Here is a 23,123-nt window from a genome sequence, read left to right as displayed (position 1 = left end):
GCTTGAAAGTTGTGTTTTGGGTCTGTGAGTGTGAGTGTCGGCCAGCAATAGATACACTCAAGCAATCACGGCGCGGGTCTTCGTCGTCTTCTTCAACGTGCCACGGAAAAACACAGGAGCGCGTCTGCTTCACTAAACCTGCTACAGAAGTGTCGTAAGCTTTGTTTTGACGCGCGTCGGCAGCACACACTTCCGGCCGCTCGTAACAATGCAAGTTCAAAGTTCGCGCCCATCTGCTCCAGCGAGCTGCAGAACCCCTGATTGGAGGCGCAAAGAGAGGTGGCACACCAACATGGCTGCACTTCCGGCTTCAAAAAAGTGACGTCAGGGCCTCTCCTGTTTTGTTTCCTTCCTCCATGATCTAGGGACTTTAGACATAAATATAGGCTGATGATGATGATAATGATTAGCGACAAGTTTAGCGACAGCAATTTTTGTAGGTAATTTTGCGCCATCATCGTGATATCTTGATTCCATACTCGCTAATGAATGCCGAACTAAAGCAAATTACGGCAAAGAAAGGCTAGAAAATTACTAGAACACGAATAAGGGACGCCAACGCGACAGAAGTGCGCTCTGAAAACGAAACCACAACAACTTTTATTGCCAATAATATGTTTTGCTACAACTACTGAACCAAATACAAATAGTAGCTTTTACTAATAATATTTACTTGGATTTCTTTATAGCTGCTTGTCTTTGAGTGAACGCTTGTCACCATTCTTTTGCATTGCAGCGGTGGCAGCGGAAACACATAACGCAGATTATTGGTCTGGCAACGCCAACACAATTTTTTTCTTTTTGGTGTTGTTTGGCAGCGTGGTGTGCGCGTCTCTTCGAAAAGATGGCTAAGAAAAAGGTTATTTCGAAGAAAAAAGAGCATGGAAAGGCAAGTATTACTCAACTGGACGATAAACCATACGTTTCTCAAACTATAGTGTGTCTGACAGCCGCTTTACGCTTATAATGTTCTCGCCAGCAACGGTTTAGTTTTGCTGAGCATTGTAAACACGTGATTCTCGACACTGGTCCGCTAGCTTGTAACCATTCTGATCCCAAAACCTAACGTATGATGACTCGTGGGATTGGTGTGAACGCGACGTGTAATGTCGTGCCTTCTGTTTATCTTTTTAGCCCGGACAGGAGCAGCAGAAGGAGCAGAGACGTGGCGTCATCTACATCAAACACATCCCGCATGGGTTTTACGAAGAAGAAATGAAGAAGTATTTCTCACAGTTCGGTACGGTGACTAACCTGAGGCTTTCACGAAGTGGCAAGGTACGTTCAGATGGTGGCGCGCAAAGGCTGCTTTTTCATGTCATTGCAGTTCACGGTCGTTCTGTTGGTACTGTTTTTGTCCCGGCAGGATTTGTTTGTGACGCTTTGGAATCACCTACGTCTTTTGAAACATGGTAAATGTTTTCACAAACGTCGATTACCAGCTCGAATTCACGCTTTGATGTGTGTGGTCGATTTGTGCATAACACCTTTCTTATGGAAACATTTCTTGCATTTTCGTGATACACGTCTTGGTGTCCGGCACATGTCCGAAGAGCAAGGTGGGACGAGCTGTTTCGTTCTTTGTACGAGGGCGAATCAGAAAGTCTTTGCCCCATTTTTTATTAGCCAAAATAAGGTACATACAGGTAATTACATATATACATACTATTCTACGTACGTTACACAATTTTACCACATAGTCTGCACACCGGTTCAGACATTTGTCCCATTGCAGCATTAAATTTGAGATCCCCTGTGGTAGAATTTGTCCGGCTGATTGTGGAACCACTGTTGGACTGGTATCCTGGCTTCACGGCCTTTTGCGAACTCGCAACACCACCGCCTCACACTTCTCAAAGCGAGACGCCTTTCCCCATACGTGGGCTGCATTTCCCTGTGGATTTTCTACGGGCATTTGTCCCTTGCTCCATAGAAGAGGAATCACACTTCATTGCTCGTACGCCGTGGGCGTGTGATGTACAACCGCCATCTTCAACAACTGACAGCAGCGCTGTGCCGCGGAGCTACTGGCAGATAAGGCCGGGCCGGTCCAAGATAGGTCCACCGCTGGGAATGGATATGTTGACTTCGCATTTACAGCCATAATTTGGCTTAAAAAAAAAAATAGATGCAAAGACTTTCTGTTTCACCCTCGTATGTTAGAAATGGAAAAGCTTAAAGTGCACAGATAGTTCTATCAGTTCGAATGGTATTTCTATTTTACCATGAATAGGATATTGTACCCACATAATTTTAGTAATTTGTGGGAAAAAAAGTATTATACTATCCAGTTGCAGTTGGGCTGTGTATAATATCCTGCTTGTAGTGGCTGCATTCAAGTACAAAAAGTGCAATTATCATGCTCGTTCAGCAGGTGTTTCTCACAGGGATCATCATGTGCAGCTTAAATCACTTTGCATCAAGCATGAGGACATACATTAGGGACAGCAAGCTTCCTGCTGGCTGCGGTATAACAGGTTAAGCGGATAGGCAGAGGCTTACCTCATGGGCAACTTGAGCAGCACCGCTGAAAAGGGGATTAACCCCCATATTTAGAAATGTGCCTTAACTTGAAGCCCATGCTTGACTTAGTCAAGGTAACACCTGACATGAATGCGTCGAAGCAAAGGCAATGAGTACCTTGGGCACGTTCCCGCCAGGCGTTATCTTGACCAACTCAAGTATGGGCTTCAAATTAAGGTGCATTTTTGAATACGGGGTAAGCATTCAGAAAAGTCACACAGCTGCAAAAGACGAGACATGAAGAGGTAAAAGACAATAGCGCTCAGTATCAACAAAATTTTACAGCGTAAGCTGTTATGGGCTCAGTCCAGGAGTCGTTTTGGTTGGCGATATTGTCTCGTAGCTATTGCCAGGAATGAGAAAAAAATACGCAGTTCCTGCCAGGAAGGATCCCGGGCCCTCTCACGGGAGTCAGCTACTGCACCATGTCAGCGCTTGCTAGCTGTTGCGGAAACATGCTCTATACAGGCGTCCTAGCACGTGAGGAGACGCCGCGTAGCATCAATACATGCAACTTTTGCATTGCAGTTGCGTTGTATTCCACCAGGTGTCACGACATGTCGCAGTTACATCGTGTCGGGCCATATGTCAAGAGATATGAAATATGCCCGCATAGTCTCGATACCTGTGTTTACTCTTCAGTACACGTTACGGCACCTCCTCGCAAGGCACGAACTGCTGCTGAACAAGTGAATCTTAGAGCTACGTGCGTGGCTACAACCAGGCAATGTCGGGTTCAACAGACCATTGTGCAGAGAGCAGCATAAGCCGCAGCTAGCTGTGGATGCCAGGTGGGCACTTCAGTTTGTTCTCCTAAAAGCGACACAAAGAGACTTTGCCACGAAGACCCCCTGGTGCATGCTACCAAAATTCGGCCCGACAGCTTCGCTGCCAAGACCCTCGTACAGTGAATGCAAGAAGATCTCGGCATGTTATCTGTTTCCAATACACAGAGCAGCTCTTTGCGCACTGGGTCTTGTTGGGACTTTGTATTTATCAACAACAACGTACCCATAGTACCTACTTTTGGATCATAAAGCGCACAGTAAATGTGTGCAAACTAAAACACTACTTTCCGTGTTCCGTCTTCAAGCAGTTACCGTCTTCAAGCAGTTTATGACGGTCTTCTATGGAGCTACACCTCCAGGTTACGCTGTGACTGTGCTACATGTGCGGTGCAGGCCTTTGACTTTTTATTAAAGATAGGAGGCCACCTAAAGGGCTTTACCCAACTTGGCAATAAACAAATGCAGAAGGCATCAATAACAACAGACAAACCATCTTCGCTTCAAGGCTATGATATGTACAAATATTTCTTTGACGTGGGGAAACCTTATGCAGGACTCTGGTTCTCTGTCAATATGATGCACTTCAATAATTTCCCTCGTGTTTTGATAGCAATGCCTGCACAATATTACAGTATTATCAAATAAAGGAACGGACCCACTTTCTTGCCTATATGCATAAGTATGACATTGCATTATTTTTCCTGCATTAAGGCAGACAGTGCATTGTAGTCTGACCAACATGTGTATGGCAACGTGACAAAAATATTCTGTACACAACACCCACACAAAAGGTACAAACTGTCAAAGCAGAATGAAGCAACACCAACTTGCCCAACTTTTGATACTACTGTTGCAGTAGTGTCAAACTGGACCTCAAGGGGGCTCCCATATCCCAATATGGACTGCTAGACTGACCCAATTTCTCCTAAGTTTCTGACTGAATGCTTTAAGTTTCAGTGTTTCAAGTTTAAGGTCAGTGCCTGCACAAACAATTTATTATGATGTTTGCATCCTGCTAGGCTCAAGTTATCAGGCCTAGTTCAGTCTTGTGTGGCAGGTTACAGTAGGCTGCGCCCATTACGGGAGCAGCATTGAAGAGGCCTAATTTTGTGCACCTCATCAGTACTGCTCAACACACGCATAGAGTGGCCACAGTGTGCATCATCAGCTGAGATTACATGCTAACAAATTACAAAGCCTGCAAGGCTCTGCGAGAAGTGGGTAGTCAGCTACGGTATATTGTAGAACTAATGTTTTGCAAACATAAGGTGTGGAGAGTGACTCAGGATAGCCTCTGATATCGCCAGGGTAGTGCTGTATTCTTGATTGATCATTTTAATGGATGCTTTCACTTTCACATAAGATATGGTGTCCAGCGGGGCATATCACAGGAGCACCGGGCATTCTGCCTGCTCGCTTAGTCAGCATTCACAGCATACCTTAATATGGACGCTAGGTTTCGTAAATATGACTTGTTGCTTTTCTCAGATGTGCTGTTGCTCCATTTATATCAGTGATTGACTGCCCCTGGCATGGCAAGTTGAGGATGCGTGCTGTAGCGCCTAAATACTTCAATATTGTTGACGGCTTATTACTATCAACTTGCATGCTTTACAGGACTAGGTGCTAGCATGACATTGGCCAGGGAGCCACATAGTGATCAACAGCCAATGTCAAGCATGTGAACTCTCATTTTGTTTTAGTCATAGTGTACTTTGAGAGATGCACTTTTAAGACACAAAATATGGCTGTGATATATATATTTTTTACTAAGTTTGTGTACAACATGAAAAATGAAAAAAAAAAAAAAAACAGCACTGCATGTAAGAAGCTGTTTCTAAACCGTGCTGAAATAACTAGCACTGTTTGAATAGCAACATTTTCGAACTGAGTACTAGTATTAGAAACGAACGACCTTTGAATATCAAACATTCACTGTTCTTTTTAAAGAAAAAGAGTAAGAAGTATTATGGAGTCTGGCAACAAAGGCTTGTTTACATTACTATTTGGTATATGTAAGGCCATTAACAACTGGATGTCAGGTCAACTGAGAAGCTTGTAAACGAGACACAAATGAAAGTATGATCATATCTGGTGCATGATGACAATGACAGTAATTAAAAAAGAAACGGCTTGTCCCTGTTGCATGTAGTAGAGTGTAGTGCATGTTTATTTATTTAAAAATACCTTACAGGCCTCAATTGAGGCATTGAGTAAGGGGGGCAGTACATAGAAAGCACACAGAAAATGCATAGAATATTTGACATACATAAAACAGAAGCAATTGACATAACACAACCGGATCCTCAACCGGAGTACTAACTCGACATAGTAATATAGCAGTAAACACGGCGACATAACTGTACCATCGCTACAATAAGGTGCAAGATCGTAGTGTAAAACAAGAATGTGTGGTGCGACAATCATGAAATTTCACATTTTATTAGACATATAGTCTATCTATATATGTTGAAAGCACTAAAGCCAATACTAAAGCACCCTGCACCGTTTTGGAGGAATCGAACCATGGTGAGCTTTGCCTAAACAGAGACAGCAAATTCATAGGCTGCCTAAGGCGAGACATGCTTACTCACCAGCTGGCAACTATTGTGCATAAATGGTCTGCTCAGTGTCTTTGTTCGCGAATTGGATCATCTGCACAACAATTGTGGTTCTCCTGCACCATACTTATTCAGACAAGTCACCATTTGTATCGATCTTTCTCCCCGTAGACTGTCAGAACTGCTGTTGTTCCTTATACGTAGTTTTCAATTTAAACAAAGACTTGACAACTTTCGAAAAGTGAATTCTCGAATCGAATAGCAAGGACTATTCAATTCGTATTCGAAATTTCATACCCCGTAAACTGCAGATTAATATTTGAAAGGGTAACTGAGTAACCAGTTCGGCTAACTAATCAAAATAGTAGGTGCTGGCAGATTCCTAGACTGCTGTTAACAATGTACATTCAGTTTCCCCTGTTTGGGGTCCTCGTCTTTTTTAACTTGTTGCAAGGTAACTGAGAAACCTTTCATGTTTGCAGAAAGGGAACAGTAAATTTTTGTCAAATATCTTTGTGCTAACTGACTTTCATGTATTTTCACGTGCAGACTGGTGGCAGCCGTGGCTATGCATTTATCGAGTTCCTGTCTGAAGATGTTGCCAAGATTGTTGCTGACACCATGGATGGTTATCTCTTCTTCAACAAGATAATGAAATGTGAGTTAAATTTGTGGGGGCACCTCAAAAGAAGTTTCCTCTCTTTACGGTACACAGAATGCACATGAAGAGTCTAGCTTTATCGGTAGTTTATGGTGGTTGATATCTCTAAAAAGTTCCTTTTGTCCCGAAAGATGCTTAGGGTCCCGGAAGTGGTTTGGACAAATTTTGTACATGTAAGGGACAGCTACAGTAAAACATTCGCACCATAATTTGAGTGAAGCGTCTCATACTAAGAGAGCTATGGATAATTACAAGTTATCCTCCTCCCAACCATGCTTTTTCTCCTCAACTCGTTCGCTGAGCGATCGGGGCTAAGCTTCGCCTTCACTGGCTCTTCATCATGATGTGACATGTCATCTACCTTCGGTGTCCTGAAGCCTCTCCAACCTCTCCGCTAGCTGCCTGGCCATCGATCCCCAGCGAGAGCTATCCAAACAGCGTGCTTCGCGAGTGTTGTCGCAGTGCTGAGCGTGTCCGGTATTCCGGTAAATGCAGGCGAGGTGGGTGTTTTGACAGTGGGCGACGAGGTAAATCGAAGCCCCTCCATACTGCTACCACTGCGATGAAAGGAGTTTAGCATTAACGCGAGCATTCTGAGTGGCCTCCATGGTGCAGCCACCTGGTGGTGCAGAGCTTAACCAGCCAAACACGGAGCTAATATTGTTGTAACCAAGTGTGAAACAGTTTAAACTTTTGAAAAGACTATGTGTTCATGATTACGTTGCTGCCGAAAACTTACACCAGCAGAAAAGCAGAATACACTTGGTTACTGCTATATTAGCTCATGTGTTTGCCAGGTTGAGCACTGTGCTACCGGGTGGCTGGTACCTTGCAGGCTGCTTACGTTTGCGCCTCCGCCCATCTGGCAAAAGCTCCAAGTCCGCCTGCGTTTACCAGAATACTGGACATGCTAAAACTCTATACTGTAGACTCTCGATAAACGGAACTTCAAGGGACTGAAAAACTTAGTTTCATTTAACAGGAGTTCCGTTTACTCAGAGAGATGTGCAAAAGTGCAGATTTATGTGCGTACACTCTTTTAATGCCAACTTATAGAACTCTAAGCACCAGAAGGGGAATGTACCTGATAATTTTTCAGAAAGCAAGAAAACTGCAAGAGGTTTTGGCACAGCACTCGCAAAGTTTATTTGGCAACACTTAGTCACTGTTCACTAAAAAATGTAGCAATTTTGCTTTGTTTGAGTCTTCTTTAAACCTTGTCAGCCAGCCCTCGCTGCACAAGAAGTCTGTTATCCCGAGGAAGGACACACTCTTCTGCCTTGGCACGGATTAGTGGTCCGTTGATGGGAGTGTTGTGGCTCCAGGCTCACCTAAGCCACAACGCGAGACACTTCTCCAGTCCTTCGTGGTCGCCTTGTCGCAGACGCTTCCTCTGGGTCCCGAATCACGAACCTTCGAAAGCATCCCGTAGCTTCTCCGTGTTGTGCAGGATCCCCGTTAAGCTGCTTTTTGGGACGCCATGCTTCGTTGTGATCGCCGACTTCGTGTAAGAGCTGCTTTTGAAGTCAAGAATGATGTCCATCTTCTTTTCTTAACATAAGCGCATGGTGTGCACGCTTCTGTGCTACCAGTGAAACAACAGAGGCCAGGCCTCAACTTCGTGAGCGCTTACGAGCCACCGAAGTTAGAAGACGCCAATGCGGCAATGAAGCACAAATGGCACCAGGACGGCACGAACGAGGCGGCGGGGGCTAAGCCCTGTAACCTCGGTGACTTGAACCGAGACCTGCAGTGTTGCATTCGTTGTGCTAACACGGCGGACTACCACTGAGATGAGGCTTACGAGGCTAAAAACAAAAACGAAACAGCCGGAACCGGAAAAAATTGATGCTCATGGCAATGGGTCTGACAAGAAGTTTCATTTTTGGTTTCGTTTACACAGTGACGTGGAAATTTTAGTTCCGATTACCGAAAGTTTTTTTTACGTCATCTGAATACAAAACCAACCAAATTACAGGCAACCGTTACATTTAAGCGGCAATTCCGTTTTAGTGATTTCCGTTTATCGAGATTCTACTGTATTGTGGTAGTAATCGTTCGGTGGAAGTGATAGTTGCAAACATGTGCCTGGAGCCCATCGGATACTGACAGCCCGATGCGCTGCCGCCACTCCTGCTCGCTTGTTGCCTTGCAGAGGAACACAAGGTCGCAGCTTGACATGTCGCTAATCACTAGGTTTGAAGCGCACAACGCAATAAGGGTGATTCATGGTCCTTGCGAAAAAATAGCTTGAGACCAACACTGACTGCGCAGTTCGCGTCGACACAGAGCACGTTGTAACAAATGCACACACTTGCTGTTTGGCAGAAGTGCTCGAGTGTAGTGATTAATTAATAAACCCTGCTTTCTGTTACTTTTTTTTATAGAAACAAGTTAACCAACATTCCACCTATTACGAGCAGCATTTGTTCGCCATAAAGTTGGAAAGATTATCGATGACGCAACCTGGGTAGCCAATCAGATAGCTCGCCCAACTGACGTCAGTTAGGCTAACTACGTCAATTGTCAGGTGGCGATGGTGGGTGGCTGCAGTAGCGATGCACATTTTTCAAACCTTATAATAAATTGCACACTTTAGGCGGAGTGCTTAAATGTGTCACTTAGTGATCAGAAGTACGTACCGATTTGTAGAAATTCGTCAAAATCGTTTCGAGGTCCCTTTAAGACCCTAAGAAAATCACAGTTAAAGATGACATGTTTTTAAAAAGCAGCATTTCCAGTTAAGCTACGGAAAAAAAGCTACAGCTAAAGTTAAAGCTAAAGCTACAGTTAAAAACGGAACAGCATTGTGTGGGTCTTTGTGCCTGTGTTAGTCATCGTCAGATTTCAACGCTTTTCACTTCACTTTATTACCTTAAGTACTCTCCTGTAGGGGGAATTACATAATGGGCATGATTTTCAAGAACAGTTTGACCGAGAAAATTCATGGAGCTGCATCGTCCACTCAGCCTGCAGCACAGGAGCAGCATTTTTTCATTGCAGAGCTTCTATTATGACAGCATTCAAGATTTGCTAGATCTTGAAAGTTCGCTTAGTAAAAGCTTTGCACTATCTGCTAGATCTAGAACAGAGCACTGACATTACTGTTGTAATGTCACAAATGTCGTGGTTATCTTTACAGATTTTAGGCCTTTTCCTTCCAGAAGGACTTGCAACAATTGCCAGATGAAGTTTTGGTTCTTTTTTTAATGCAGTGTAATCCGTTTTTTTTTAGCAGCAAACAACACGACTAGGCTCTAACAGATGCTGCCAAAATCTTGCGTACCCCGGGGAGCTGTTGCAGAAATTTCAAGATCCTTTTCAACACTCCAAACCACTGCTAATAGCAACACTGGCCTGTTTGCAGTTTCCTGAAGTGTATTGTAGCAATTTAGCTCAGCTGAACACTTCTATTGTGTGTCCCCTTTGGAGATGCATTTCACTGCATGTTTGTTCCATTCCATTTTCTTATCAGTTGTGAAAAAAATGTAGAAGTACTAAGTTGTGGTTTTGTGCGTCTTGCTTGGCTAAGCTCTAGGATGTTTGCCATTCAAAGGAACCATGCAGCAAAGTGCACAAGAATTGTATAGGCACACTAAACAGAAAAATAGGTTGAGCGGTATTTGTATGTTACCCTTCCACAACAGCAAGAAAATATCACTCTTACTTTTAAAAGAGGCTTAATAGATCAGAAAATACACGAAAATAAAAGATGGGTGGCAATGCCTCCTTGAAGTTCCCGCACCAGCTTGCTGTGATGTCATTGATTTTGAGGATGTCTGCTCGAGCCTAGTAAATTTTTCATTGGTAAGAATGGACTGCATTGAATTCTAGAGAAGCCGAAGATTGAACTTTACAAGTGTTGTCGAGAACTTTTACTTGCACAACAGCCCAAATACAGGAAAATACCTTGAAATCCATCATGTCACACTGACGTACTGCTGCGGGGGTTTCAGCATAAAATTCTATAAGTGGAAGTTTTGCCTTCAGGTTCTCTTCTAATAATCGACCTCTTATACGAAATTGACAACAATGGAGTTTTGAAAGAATGTATTTTTTTTAGTCTAAACTGATTGAGTGTTTCTCTCTAGTTGGGGGGGGGGGGGGGGGGAGTCCTTTTAAAAAAAGATATAACTTTGCTCTGCTGGATAAAGGGCAGAATGTCTTTTTTCATATGATGGGGGCACTGCTTGAGTCACAATATGATTTAGGCGTACTTCTTTCATTGGCACAGCGTTTAATGTTTTGCTGCTGCTACTGCAGGCAGCGTGGTACCTAGGGAGCATGTGCACGAGGGCCTGTTCCGGCACTTCCGCTACCCGTTCCCCCTGCGCAAGGAGGTGGTGCGGACCGTCCACAACCGCCGCCGCACGACTGAATCCGAGAAGCGCAGCGCCCATCGCCGCTTGGCCACCTTGGAGCGGACCAGGGCCCAGCTGCGCAAGATGGGAGTACGCTGCGACTTTGTCCCTGAGGTGAGCAAACACCTCTCTGTGCCGAGAGCATGCGAAGGGTCAAGTTGCGGGCCACAATGTTGTAGCGATGCATTCCACTCGTTTCTGTGTCACTCTTATGATCCACTGTTCATGGCCGGCTGATATTGTAGATAACACGGGCGGACCACTGACTTACGAAGCAGAAAGAGCGTCAAAAGAAAATCACTACAAAATGTTTACAAAGTTGCAGCCATAGACTGTCTAGGTCAAAGGCAAGCGTATATGTGTGCAGCAACGTGTTTACAAACTTGGGTCGCATTCTCGGACGATAATTTTCAAAGATACTTTCACTTTCGCTATATTTCGTGTGATTAGCACTGGTCACGTTGACGGACAACAGCGTTTCCAGCACTGTGATAAGACAGTGTCCTTGGCACTGGGGCAAGAATGCAGTCGCTTGTAGATGTTTATGCGCCTTGTGCTAGTCACTCGAAATTGAAATTATCTCCAAAATTGACAATTCGAGAATATGGCACATCTTTTTGGCTGCTTGTGAAGTTATTTTCTGGTAAATCTGCTACTTGAGACTCGATTTCTGACCCCCTCATCGGTCACATCATGTCGCCATCAAGTCCGAATGATTAGTCTGCAAATGTATTTCGTAAGCAGCTTTTCTACTTCGGGAAACTAGCCCTTCTTTGTTCCACTGCAGCCCTTCTGCGTTGACTTGCCGGCAAAATCCTGTTCTTGTGTTTGTACCACTCCCGCACACAAGTTTCAGGAACTTTGAACGCACATGATGTGGCCCAATTCCTATCTGTCACCACACACACGATCACCTTTCTTTTAAGTCTGCCATCATGGTGAACTCAGCGTGTCGTCACAGTGAGCACTTCTATGATAATTAAACAGAAAATACAGACTAGCTCTGGCTAGGCTGGCAACATGTGTGAAGCGGCTTCATTGAAATGCCTGTGATCATATGGCAGCCGGCATTTGCCGTGGAGGGTCACAGCACTTGCTGTGACTTGCCGTGACCCCCCAGATTTCAGAAGTCAGATCCTCCGGATCCAGATCCTCTGTGGCCCTCCAGATTTCAGAATTTTTGACAGGTGGCAAATCACGCCAAACGTGACATTGAAAAGTTGCCTGCTCTTTACCGTCGACGCCGGCTATGTGCAGAGCAGTGATCAAGTCACGTGATGTACAGTCCTTTCGTCTGTCACGCAGAAGAGCCTTACGTTAACACACCTGCCATAATATTGGGATAGCCCTTCTGTATTTTGGAGAAAATCTGGAAAGCAAAACTTTCTCTGCAATAAATAAATTATTGCTCATGAGCACATACAGTGTAGACCGCTTATAACGTAAGTCGCCGGAGTCGCGAATATCCGCACTATAAGCGGTACCGCACTACAGTTAAACCTGCTTATAACGAACCTCTATATAACGAATTCCTGGATATAACGAAGTTTTTCTATTCCCCGCCGTTACTCCATAGAAGCACATCTATTTGAGACCTCTACGTAACGAAGTGGCAGCGGAAGACCCCCTCAATATAACGAATTTTCCCCTCCGCCAACCTAGAGATTTCGGCCCAAATTTTGTAATTTTTGCGCGAGCAGCAACCGGAAGCACCTTCTCCGCCGCGACGGAATGCGACGGGTACAGTACACTGTACCACGGGCGTGACCTTTCCCCCTCCCTTCATTCAAACCTGATCCTGCTGCTTGCTGCAGCTGGCCTAGCCCGCCAAGCCGGCACTCTCTCCTTTTCCAGTTGATATTGCCGACGCGCTGGTACACGCTGTGACACATCACACTCGATGAGCGCGGACACGCGCTGTCAAACGCTGGCGGCGCGTGAAAGCGCCGCTGGAGAAGCGAGCGAAGTGACCTTCGTGCTGTTGTCTATCGCTGCAACTGAGCGCCGAGAACACACAGCACGCACAAAGCTACCAGCCGCCGACGCACCTACACTGCTAGACTCTGCCCCAATGCAGATCGCTTTCAAGATACGGCCCGCGCGCCGCCACGCAGTACGCAGTTGATGCCAGAGTACAGTACAACGCCGCCCCGCTTTAGCCCCGCTGTCCCTCCCCCCTCGCTCCCTTGCTGGTGCCTCTCGCAACGGAAGAAGGCGCGCTTCCTCCCTACTTCTCTTGCGCGCGCGAGATTTAGATGCGGTCGTCGGCTCCTTCGCACGTTTTCACTCGCACATACAGCATACGGCGCGCGGCGACTGCCCTTGGACTTTATTTATACGGAATATCTATCAGCCAAAACCAATTTTAGGGCCAACAACGCGTCATAGACACCATCTTTATATAGCAAATACGGATCTCAAGGGCCATACTTTTGCTGACGAAAACGAAAATAGGTCATAGGTTGTCGCCCCTGGAACTTTGGGCAGCCAATGCCATCGTCAAGCCACCAAGCCAAGCGACATGAAAACTCAAAATGGCCGCTCGGGCCGGCACGGGGTGGCAATTCGCAACGTATGATGCGGGAACGGTCCCACAGTTGCGACGCAACAGCGGGGTTACCAATGCATTGGGTTCTATGGGAGCTGTGCCGGGACCGGCCGAAAACGACGTAACAGCCGGCAAAACGCAGCCCCCGGGAACGTAACAGCGGGGTTCTACTTTAACACTATACGACGCTACGACGCCATCGTGACGCTCGCTCTTCGTTTCCGATGCCTCGTGCTTGTGCGAAACGACACGCTTCCACGCATCCGGTACCTGGTGTGACATTTCAAGGATGAGGGCTTCGACGAAAACGGAAAACTGGTGCGCGTTACAATTGAGGACGCATTAGAATCGAGTAAATACGGTAAGCGTTTCTTTTTCGAATTTTCGTGCCGAACCTGCATATAACGAAATCCTCTTTATAACGAAGTTTTTCGGGAATTTGTTAATTTCGTTATATCCATGTTTAACTGTATAACCAAAACTATTTTATTGCGATAGCAGTTATATGGACACTTCAGGCGCATTTCTGCCGTCGCTATTGCCGTGAGGTTTTGTATGAAGTCCAAGGGCGATAAAATCATCACCGCGTGCAGTATGCTGCATGTGCGAGTGAACGCGTGGGAGGGTGAGCCGGTGATCGCGGCTGAATCTCGCGCATGCAAGGCTACCGGGGGGTGGGGCTCTACTCCGGGTGGCCCAGGCGGCCAAGCGCACCCACGGGGGCCGCTGTATCTTGAGAGCCAACTGAGACACAGTCCGCCGTGCACTGTGTTTTCGCAGCTCAGTTCGCGTTGATGCGAGACGCAGCAGGAAGGTCAATTCGCTCGCTGCTGCCGCGCTTCTTCACTCCAACGTTTTGACAGCGAATTTCATGGTCGTCGAGTGAGATATGTTCATGTTTGTTTGTGCACGTGTGACACCTTGCTTAATAAAGAGAGCCACGACGGCGGAGGCGCTTTCGCGCGCCCCCGCCATTGCGTCATTCTGCCCGCTCCGTGCGAGGAATGCTGGGATGCGTGGCCGGCGCGGCTCGGCATAGCGGGTCAAAAATAGTAACGGAGCTATTCACGTGCCAACAACGTTGAAACGCGCCTGACGGCGCCAGACACGCCGGTTGCGTCGTGACGTAGGAGTACAGACGCCGGTTGTTCACCACCGTGACATCGCGGAGCTCGACGCGTGCGCGCGTTATGTCGAAGTATACTGCGGCTTTAGGGAAGCGTTCGCCATTTCGGTTGACTGCCGAACTTCCAGGCAACCGCATTATAACCGGTATTTCGTCTTCCACAACTGCACAATAAGCGATACGCGTATGCATAGAGTGCTATGGGAAAATTAACGGGAGTCTGAAAAGACCATATTATATCTGGTCCTGCACAATAAGCAGTTATGTTACAAGTGGTCCATACTGTACTTAGCGGCCCGAGCAGGTAGAGAACTTACCGTATCTACTTGAATCTAGGCCAACTCCGATTCTAAGCCGACCCCCAAAAGTTCGAAGTCAGGAAAAAAAATTAAAAAACTTACCTCGAATGTAGGCCGAACGAAAAAGCGAAGACAGCATTCGCAAAATGAAACAGCATTTATTAAATATGAACATGCCGAGCTCATTCTATGTCACCATCGCTGCTAGCCTCATCGCTATCTTCCTTACTGCTGACATCTTCAAACAGTTCACTATATTCAGTACCATCAAGCGCATTAGAGATGCTGCACTTTTTGAAGGAGCGCACGATCAATGTTCCTGGGTAAATGCCATCCTCTTTGCAGCGCACGCAAAAAGCATCTCCCGTGGCCCCCTCCAACGACGGATGTTTTTCTTATCGATGCCGAAGTCCTGCCCGGCTGGAACGTTTGACGATGCCTCTACGGCTCGCACAACTACCATATTTACTCGATTCTAACGTACCCTCAATTGTAACGCGCACCCGTTTTCCGTGACGACAAAAAAGTCCTTTACAGTACCGCGCACCTCATGCTTTCAAACAGAAATACAACTTTCTGTCATTTGGAAAAACAGATTTCCTCCCGATGCACTGAAGTTGCGTTGAATAAGAAAAGTCGCAGTTTCGCCCGAAAGACGAAGCATCGAATGCGATGGCAAATTAGTAGACCGCTATACGAAGTAAGGATAGCAGTTTTATCGGCCGTATAAACTTGCAAACATTCGCTTAATACAACTTTCTGTCATTTGGAAAAACAGATTTCCTCCCGATGCACTGAAGTTGCGTTGAATAAGAAAAGTCGCAGTTTCGCCCGAAAGACGAAGCATCGAATGCGATGGCAAATTAGTAGACCGCTATACGAAGTAAGGATAGCAGTTTTATCGGCCGTATAAACTTGCAAACATTCGCTTAATAAATAAACAAGCACGGTGTCACGCGAGCACAAGCAAACATGAACACATCTCGCTCGTTGACCGCGGAAACGAACTGTCAAAACTCTGGAGTGACGAAGCGCAGCGAGACCTTCGTGCTAGCATGCCTCTCGCTTCAACGCGACCTATAAGCGGCGAAAACACGGCGCGCCACGGACTTTCCCCGTCACAGATTGCTTTCAAGATAGGGCCAAGGCAATCGTGTCGTCGCAGATTACGTCCTGCTTCGGTCCACTGAAACCGTTCTGCATTGCTTTAATGGTGAAAATCCTCTCCTTCTGTTTGCGCCAGTCCCGCAAGCAAGTTTCGGATTCTCTGAATGCCCGTGATTCGGCCCGATTTCCCGCCGTCGTCGCACACATGATGAACTCGGTACTTCATGCTGATAGAGCAGACGTAGAGAATGTGAAGACAGACGGTAGATTATTGCCTAAGCATGTCTACTGCAGCACACGGAGGAAGCTACGGCATGCTAGAGAGTAGCTAGGCTCGACGCGCGTGCGAGGCGGCCACTTTAAAATGCCGACGGCTATATGGTAACGCAGATTTAGGGTCGTGTTAAAAGTGCGCGTTAAATTCGAGTAAATACGGTATTCGTTAGAAAGCGTCACTATAGTGGCATCGGGGTCCTGGGTTGGCTTAAGAGGCTAGATAGGTAGACAGGCTCATATCGGCTGAAGTAGGCAAAGAATGCTATTCACATTAATAGCAGACGCTCGCATCATCATGAGTACAGCACGCACCAGTACCGGCTAGCATCTGGCAGAATAAGACCGTCTGAGACATTGCTGATGTGTCATGTTTGCTCTCTTCGGAGGCCTTTCAAGACCTACGGGTCCGCACCGTCGCTCGTTGCCACAAGCTCTTTTGTTAAGTCTGTGCGTTTCTTTCGAGAGCCTCGTACATGTTCTGTAAAATGCCGAATTTTTTTTTAAAGGAGAGTGCTTTCCGCTTGCGAGACATCATTTGCTTGTGGGCACTTGCTGAAACAGCACAACTATCACAAGGCACAGTGTACAGACACAAACACAAAGAATAAATGAAAAGATGTCTGACAATTACGATACTCCCTAATGCAAAATTTCAGTGCAGCTGTATGCGTGTTTTCATTTCGTGATATATTGAAGCAAAGAATTTGAGACCGAAATCTCTGCACCGACTGGCATTGGGCCAGTGCCGTCAGTGCCTTTGCAGAGGGATGGGCAGTATGGAAACTCTGTCATGATGAGTGGCATCGGAGCCAGCCATGGAAGAAAATGACAGCCAAACACGCAAGCAGGAGCACGAGCATGGTTATGCCGATAGATGCCAATGAGCGAGCTGTGAAGAAGACTATGACGAAAGTGCAAGCAGTGGCATGAGCGCAATTACGCCGAGGGACGCCGCCGCTTGACCCAGGAACGGGCGCTCTAAAAAACAATATGGAAAACATAAAAGCACCAAAAATGAGCACATTTCTTGCGGTAACAGAGGAGTTTGAAAAATCTGAAAATTTGAACAAGTCAGTCGTTTTATTGCCACGTCCCCTTTTTTTTCCCCCAATTTTTTAAACGTTCTTGGGTGATCCAAATTTTTGTGCTGTCCCAAGAGATTTGTATCAAGGTTCTACTGTACTTTTGAATCGAAAATTGAATAGCTGTTGTGCAGAGAAGTGGTTGCAAACTTGTATGCATAGGAGCTACTGTGTATTGCAATTAGTCACTTGTTCTGTGAAAGAATGAGACCAATACTTATTGGAATAAAACTCGTCAACTAAATTTCGAAGGTACAGAGAGGTTAATGAATAGCAAGGCATGATGCAACTGCCTTCGTGCATGTAGGAAGTTAATGAGAAGAACACAATACCTGCCCATAGCAATGCAAACAAATGTGAAGCTCTTTTTATAGATACATATAGATACCAACATGCTAAATGTAAAATTGGCAAGAGTTAACAAGGCTGCTTGTGGAACCATATCACATTGCAAGGAATGAGTCCTGTATCAGCCATTTTTCTGTAGTCATATGAGATAGGGAGATAAGAAAGAGATCAGTTTTGGAGGTATCAAAATGAGTGTGTCATAAATCATGCATTGGTTATTGTGAGGTTTAATTAAAACAGACTCAAAGCTGCTAGATTTTATGGTGTGAACACACATTCTCCCTTGTACCATGCATTTTTGGTTGGACACGCACTAGGAGTGTTTTTTGTATCAGCCACTTTTCTGTAGCTATATCAGTTATGGAGGTAAGGTCTCTGTATGTGCAAGTATAGAATTTGAGGTGTGAGCACAGCTGCTTTGTTGTAATCTGCATGCTTTCATGGGGCAGGCTTTTTTGCGCGTGCACATGCCAACACAGACACCTGAGAATTCTTGTGGCTGGACAGTAGATGCCAAATACATCCACCTCTGAAAAAGTTCTTAACATATAGCTATGTAAGACCAGTCAGTGACTCAGTGTGATTTTCCTGCACCTCCACGCCCTTTACAGCTTCTGCCTATTGTCACAAACAGGTTCCCACTGAGCTCTTAGAGCCACTGGATTCCAAGGACACTAGCAAAGCTAGTGTGGCCACTGACTCGGGTTTGCCGTCCTTTGTGGTCGACTCGAGCGATGACAGCATCACCTTCAAGACGCCACCCGGCACACGGAAGAAACGCAAGGTAAAACCGGGCAAGCCAGCCACGACCCTTGTGGATGTGACACCCAGCAAGCAGGCTACGTCGCCCAAGAAATCGGCCAAACTGCTCACCTCGCCAGGATCTAAAACGCGGCGTCGGGGTCCAATTGTTTCCACCCCTCATGCTGTCTCTCCCAAGGTGAGTGGTAGCATTGTGTCACATCAATTTGTTGTTGTAACAGAGTTGTACTTGCAGCTGAAAGCTTTAAAGGAGTAGTGACACATATTCTCAAGGTTTTAGAAACTCTGCCTCATGCTGCTTGTACTTAAAAGGTTGACACTTAACAAAATGTTTTCATTCGATACTAAAGTAGGTCTCAAAAGGCCGGACCTCGTGGTATCAACCGTTACGTTGACATACAGCTAAATTTTCTAACACAAAGTAGCAATAAAGCTTAGCATGATGATATTGCTAATAAAAAAAATAAAGAAGAGTACTGGGCATGTTTCTTCTTGCTGTATGCATGTGTGGTAGCCACATGACGTCATAATTTGTCCACCTAATGAGCACTGAAGCTGGTTTGTACAAATAACTGTTGCAGTAAATTACTTATGGAGGTGTGACGCAGGTACTAAGGGTATGGACCTTCATTTAACTTTAAAAAATCACAAGTTGTGAATGTCTTGTCAAAACTCTTCGAAGTGAAAATTTTCCTAAATTAAAGTCACTGTATTTTAGCATACCACATGCAATATTTTGTTGCACATAGCCCGCACCCCCATTTACAACCCTCTGGAAAGAAATAAAAATATCCGTGCTTATAACCCACCGAAATAACTGCATGCAACAATGCTCAAATCTTTGTAGAAACAGTTTCCATCTGCGGATGCATGACTCGTCCACGTCGTATCTCAGCCAGTGGGTCTGTTCCCCACCTTTTCTGCAACACTGATAAACTTCAGCTTCGGTTGCGTTGTAAAGGACTGCCATCGAGCGCAGCTCGTCATGATCTGAGTTCCGGTTTGCTGGTGCTGCTTGCACTATTAGCTGACTGACACAGCTTAAGCACAAATTGGTGACCTTAAAAGAGGAGGAGAATGCTGAGAATGGGCAACCATGAAAGAAGGGAGCTTCAACCCTCGGGGGTGGAGTGCGGGTAGGGCTCCATAGGAGACCGCGAAACTGAATCGCAGAGACTCTGCCTTAAAGTATGGCTTCACGGAAAGCCGCATCATCGCGCCTATTTCCATCTATAGCCTGTGGACCATTAGAGTTACAGAATCATACCTGCCAAGTCTCCCGGTTTACCCGGGAGACTCCCTGATTTGGACCATTTCTTCCGGTTGTACGGTTGACAAAAAAATCTCCCGGAACTTGCTGTTGTGTCCTGTTCCCGCGTCTAGCGCTTTGTCAGGCCATATTGGCAAAAAAAACAAAACATCCAACCCAATGTAATTCAGTTAGAGGTTCATCGCGCAAAATTAAGGAAATAGTAGGGAAACCCTTCACATGCACTATTTCTTTAACTGCAGAGCCGCTCCTTACACTGACGAGGTTGTTGGGTGCCCTAGTGGTCCTAGTCTCATCAAGCTAGCCAGCGAATGCCGCCTTCCGCAACTAGCAACACTAGACTCTCCATCATTCTCCTCGGCGTCAGCGGGCTCTGGCATTGCATAGGCCTACGGTCAGTCATAGCTTTAAAAGCAAGGAGCGTTAGCACAAACAGTAGCTTTAAGAGAGAGAGAGAGAGAAAAACAAAGAGGGAAAGGTAGGGAGGTTAACCAAGGAAGTGCCCGGTTGGCTACCCTACACATGGGGAGGGGGAAAGGGGAAGAATAGATAGAGAGAAAATAAAAAAAAAATAAAAAAAATGGAGTCAGTCATTCGCAGAGACAGTCAAAGAAGAATCTCCGCTGTCACAAGCGTTCGTACAATCCAGTACTCTTCACGAACTGCAGAAGGGCTTTTGTGGCCTTTTGCATGCAAGAATGCATAGGCCATGGCCCAAGAATCTTTTCTTCCGAGAGCGTTCTGTTGTCTAACAGGTTGAGTTTAGCTTGGAGAATACATCGTTGAGTGTCAAAAGATGGACAGTGACACAGAAGGTGCTCGAGAGTCTCGTCGCACCCGCACAAAATTGCACGCCGCACTGTTGGCCATCCCTATTAGGAACGAATAGGCGTTGGTAAATGCGACACCCAACCACATGCGACACAGTAAAGTTGTTTCACGACGGGAGAGTCCAGGTGGTAGGCGAAGTCGCAAGTTAGGGTCAAGAGAATGCAAACGTGAGCTGGTGAAACCCGGTGAATTCCATCGCAGAAGTGTCATATGGCGAGCAATCGATTGAAGTTGCCGTGCAGCATCTGTTCTTGAGAGAGGTATAGGAACCAGCTGATCTTTGTGATGAGCCGAGTGTGCTGCTTCATCTGCGCTGTCGTTGCCGACAATTCCGCAATGGCTCGGCAACCATTGAAATACAATATCGTGTCCTTCAAGCTTAAGTATTCAAGCTTTAAGTATTTTTAATGTAGTGCTTAGCTGAAGTGACGCTTGGTATTTTGTTGATACCAGAGAGCAATGCTGAGTGCGAACGGCAATTTAACATCGTGAAAAATACGAGGACGCAGTGCCGCTCGTCCATGTGTCGCTCGTTCAAGCCGCTGGGAAACGTCAACCTCGTAAAATGTGAAAGAAATGGAATTTCTTACAATCAATCATTGTCTGAATAATTTTTTAACACCCGCCGTGGTTGCTTAGTGGCTTTGGCATTGTGCTGCGAAGCACGAGCTTGTGGGATCAGATCTCGGCCGCAACAGCCGCATTTCGTTGGCAGCGAAATGCAAAAGTGCCCGTGTGCTGTCCATTGGGTGCACGTTAAAAAACCCCAGGTGGTCCAAATTAATCCGGAGTCCCCCCACTACGGCGTGCCTCATAATCAGATGGTGGTTGTGGGACGTAAGACCCAAGAATTTGAACTTTAAAGAATTTGTGAAGGCAAAATTAGCAACAACTAAATGCTTGCAAAAGTGAGACCTTGATGTTAATGTGGTCATTTGTATATCTGTAAATAAAATTGTAATCAAGTTCATCTGGGATTACTTGAAAATATCGACATAGGGGGGGGGGGGGTGTTCCCGACTGACCCCTCCCCCTCGGTCGGGAGATCTCCCGAATTTAGTTTCTCCGAATTTGGCAGGTATGCAGAATGGATATCAAGAGAAGGGAAGCACAGTTGAGAACGGCAGAAAACTGGGTGGAGTGATGAAGTTAGGAAATTTGCAGGCGCAAGTTGGAATCAGCTAGTGCAAGACAGGGGTAATTGGAGATCGCAGGGAGAGGCCTTCATCCTGCAGTGGACTTAAATGTAGGCTGATGATCATAAGGGTGATGGTATTCATGTATGGGCCGCAACCACTTTTTTCCAGGCACTCTCCTTGTAGCAGCTACACCGACATGGTACACAGGTGCATAGCAATCCCCTCTTTCCTTCTGCAGTTAAACCTCAATATAATGAACTTTAATGTAACGAACATCAATGCAATGAAATCACCTTTTTATAGCCTCATGTTCATAGAACACCACATACTGAAACCTCAGTACAGTAAAACCACGGTGATACCATCATGGCTGTAATGAATTTTGGTGTGATAGGAATTCGTAACATTCCCCGGCTGAAGTACATTGCTTACAATACGAAAAACATTGGCTGTTCCAAGCGCATTGCCGCGCCGCTGCGGATCATAAGAGCGCAAAAAAAAAAAAAGAATGTATAGTAATAGACATGTATTTTTTATTTAAAATAGGTGTCAAAATTACAAGGTAGTGCAACCTTTATCATGACGTGTTAACTCGTCAACGGCAGTTAAGGGGTTTAATTGTCTGATGATCACATTGACTTATATGCAGAATTCTTCAAATTACTGGTGGATTCGAATGCTGGGCAACATTAAAATGAGTTTATTGAGGACTCAAACATTTACTAGGTGCCCAAGTTACTACGACATGAAGCCAACAGAGAATAAACTGTGGAAAACAGGGGTAATTAACTATTGATTGAAAAAGTGAGAGCAGAATGCGCTCTTCTGCATTATGCATACAATAATGTCCCTCTTTATAGAAAATTTCTATATTTCCCTTGGGTTTTCCTTGGCTTTATGTGATTTTAACAAAGAAATTTAGCCTCTTGGCTCGTTTCTTTTGGCTATGTGCCTAAGTGAGCTCCCGTTACTTTCAATTTCAATAACCTTGAATGAAACCTTGCAGATTTCTCATGTGCCATTGCTGTTAACAGATGCACTTTTCATTTTCACTTTGCTCATTGCAGGCTGGGTTGACGAAGGCTTCCACACCGAAGACGACGCCAGTCTCGAAAAGAAAACGCAAAGCCACGCCTGCCAAGACATAAATACTTTCCTTTTTAGAAAACAGCTGTCTAAACTAAAAAGGACTAGTAAAACTTGTGAAAAAAGTGTAAGATGATAACTTCTAATCCTTGTTATGGCTTATTCATTATTAGTGGCGAGAAGTTGAAGTGGCGCCCTCTACGAGTGATGTCACGGCCAGGACGGCGCTCGCTCGGCTGCTGCGCGCGCTCGTTCCCTTTGTGCATGCTTGGGGTTTTGGTGGCTCGAGCCGTATTTATTGAAGGATATGTCGGCTTTTTACTGTCATGCCTGAATGGCAGTCTCTTCTTGAAAA

General features: G+C 45.6%; 1 protein-coding gene across 1 annotated transcript; it reads left to right on the top strand.

The window, feature by feature from the left end:
* The first annotated feature begins 766 nt into the window (after nucleotides 1-766).
* Nucleotides 767-22,914, top strand: LOC119456314 (MKI67 FHA domain-interacting nucleolar phosphoprotein-like). The gene is made up of 6 exons (XM_037718011.2): nucleotides 767-889; nucleotides 1,135-1,278; nucleotides 6,422-6,530; nucleotides 10,797-11,008; nucleotides 18,315-18,620; nucleotides 22,750-22,914. The coding sequence occupies exons 1-6, from the start codon at nucleotides 845-847 to the stop codon at nucleotides 22,828-22,830; spliced, it is 897 nt and encodes a 298-aa protein (XP_037573939.1). The 5' UTR covers nucleotides 767-844; the 3' UTR covers nucleotides 22,831-22,914.
* Nucleotides 22,915-23,123: the final 209 nt, after the last annotated feature.

Source organism: Dermacentor silvarum, chromosome 6 (genome assembly GCF_013339745.2).
Source record: "Dermacentor silvarum isolate Dsil-2018 chromosome 6, BIME_Dsil_1.4, whole genome shotgun sequence".
Taxonomy (NCBI): Eukaryota; Metazoa; Arthropoda; class Arachnida; order Ixodida; family Ixodidae; genus Dermacentor; species Dermacentor silvarum.
This window is presented reverse-complemented; position numbering and strand designations above follow the sequence as displayed.

What these genes read in the sequence shown, in the direction of transcription:
- LOC119456314 (XM_037718011.2), top strand. Translation starts at nt 845, where the DNA reads ATGGCTAAGAAAAAGGTTATTTCGAAGAAAAAAGAGCATGGAAAG. An exon ending in GGCTTTCACGAAGTGGCAAG is followed by an intron (nt 1,279 to 6,421) that starts GTACGTTCAGAT and finishes TTTCACGTGCAG; the next exon opens with ACTGGTGGCAGCCGTGGCTA. An exon ending in GCTGCGACTTTGTCCCTGAG is followed by an intron (nt 11,009 to 18,314) that starts GTGAGCAAACAC and finishes TGTCACAAACAG; the next exon opens with GTTCCCACTGAGCTCTTAGA.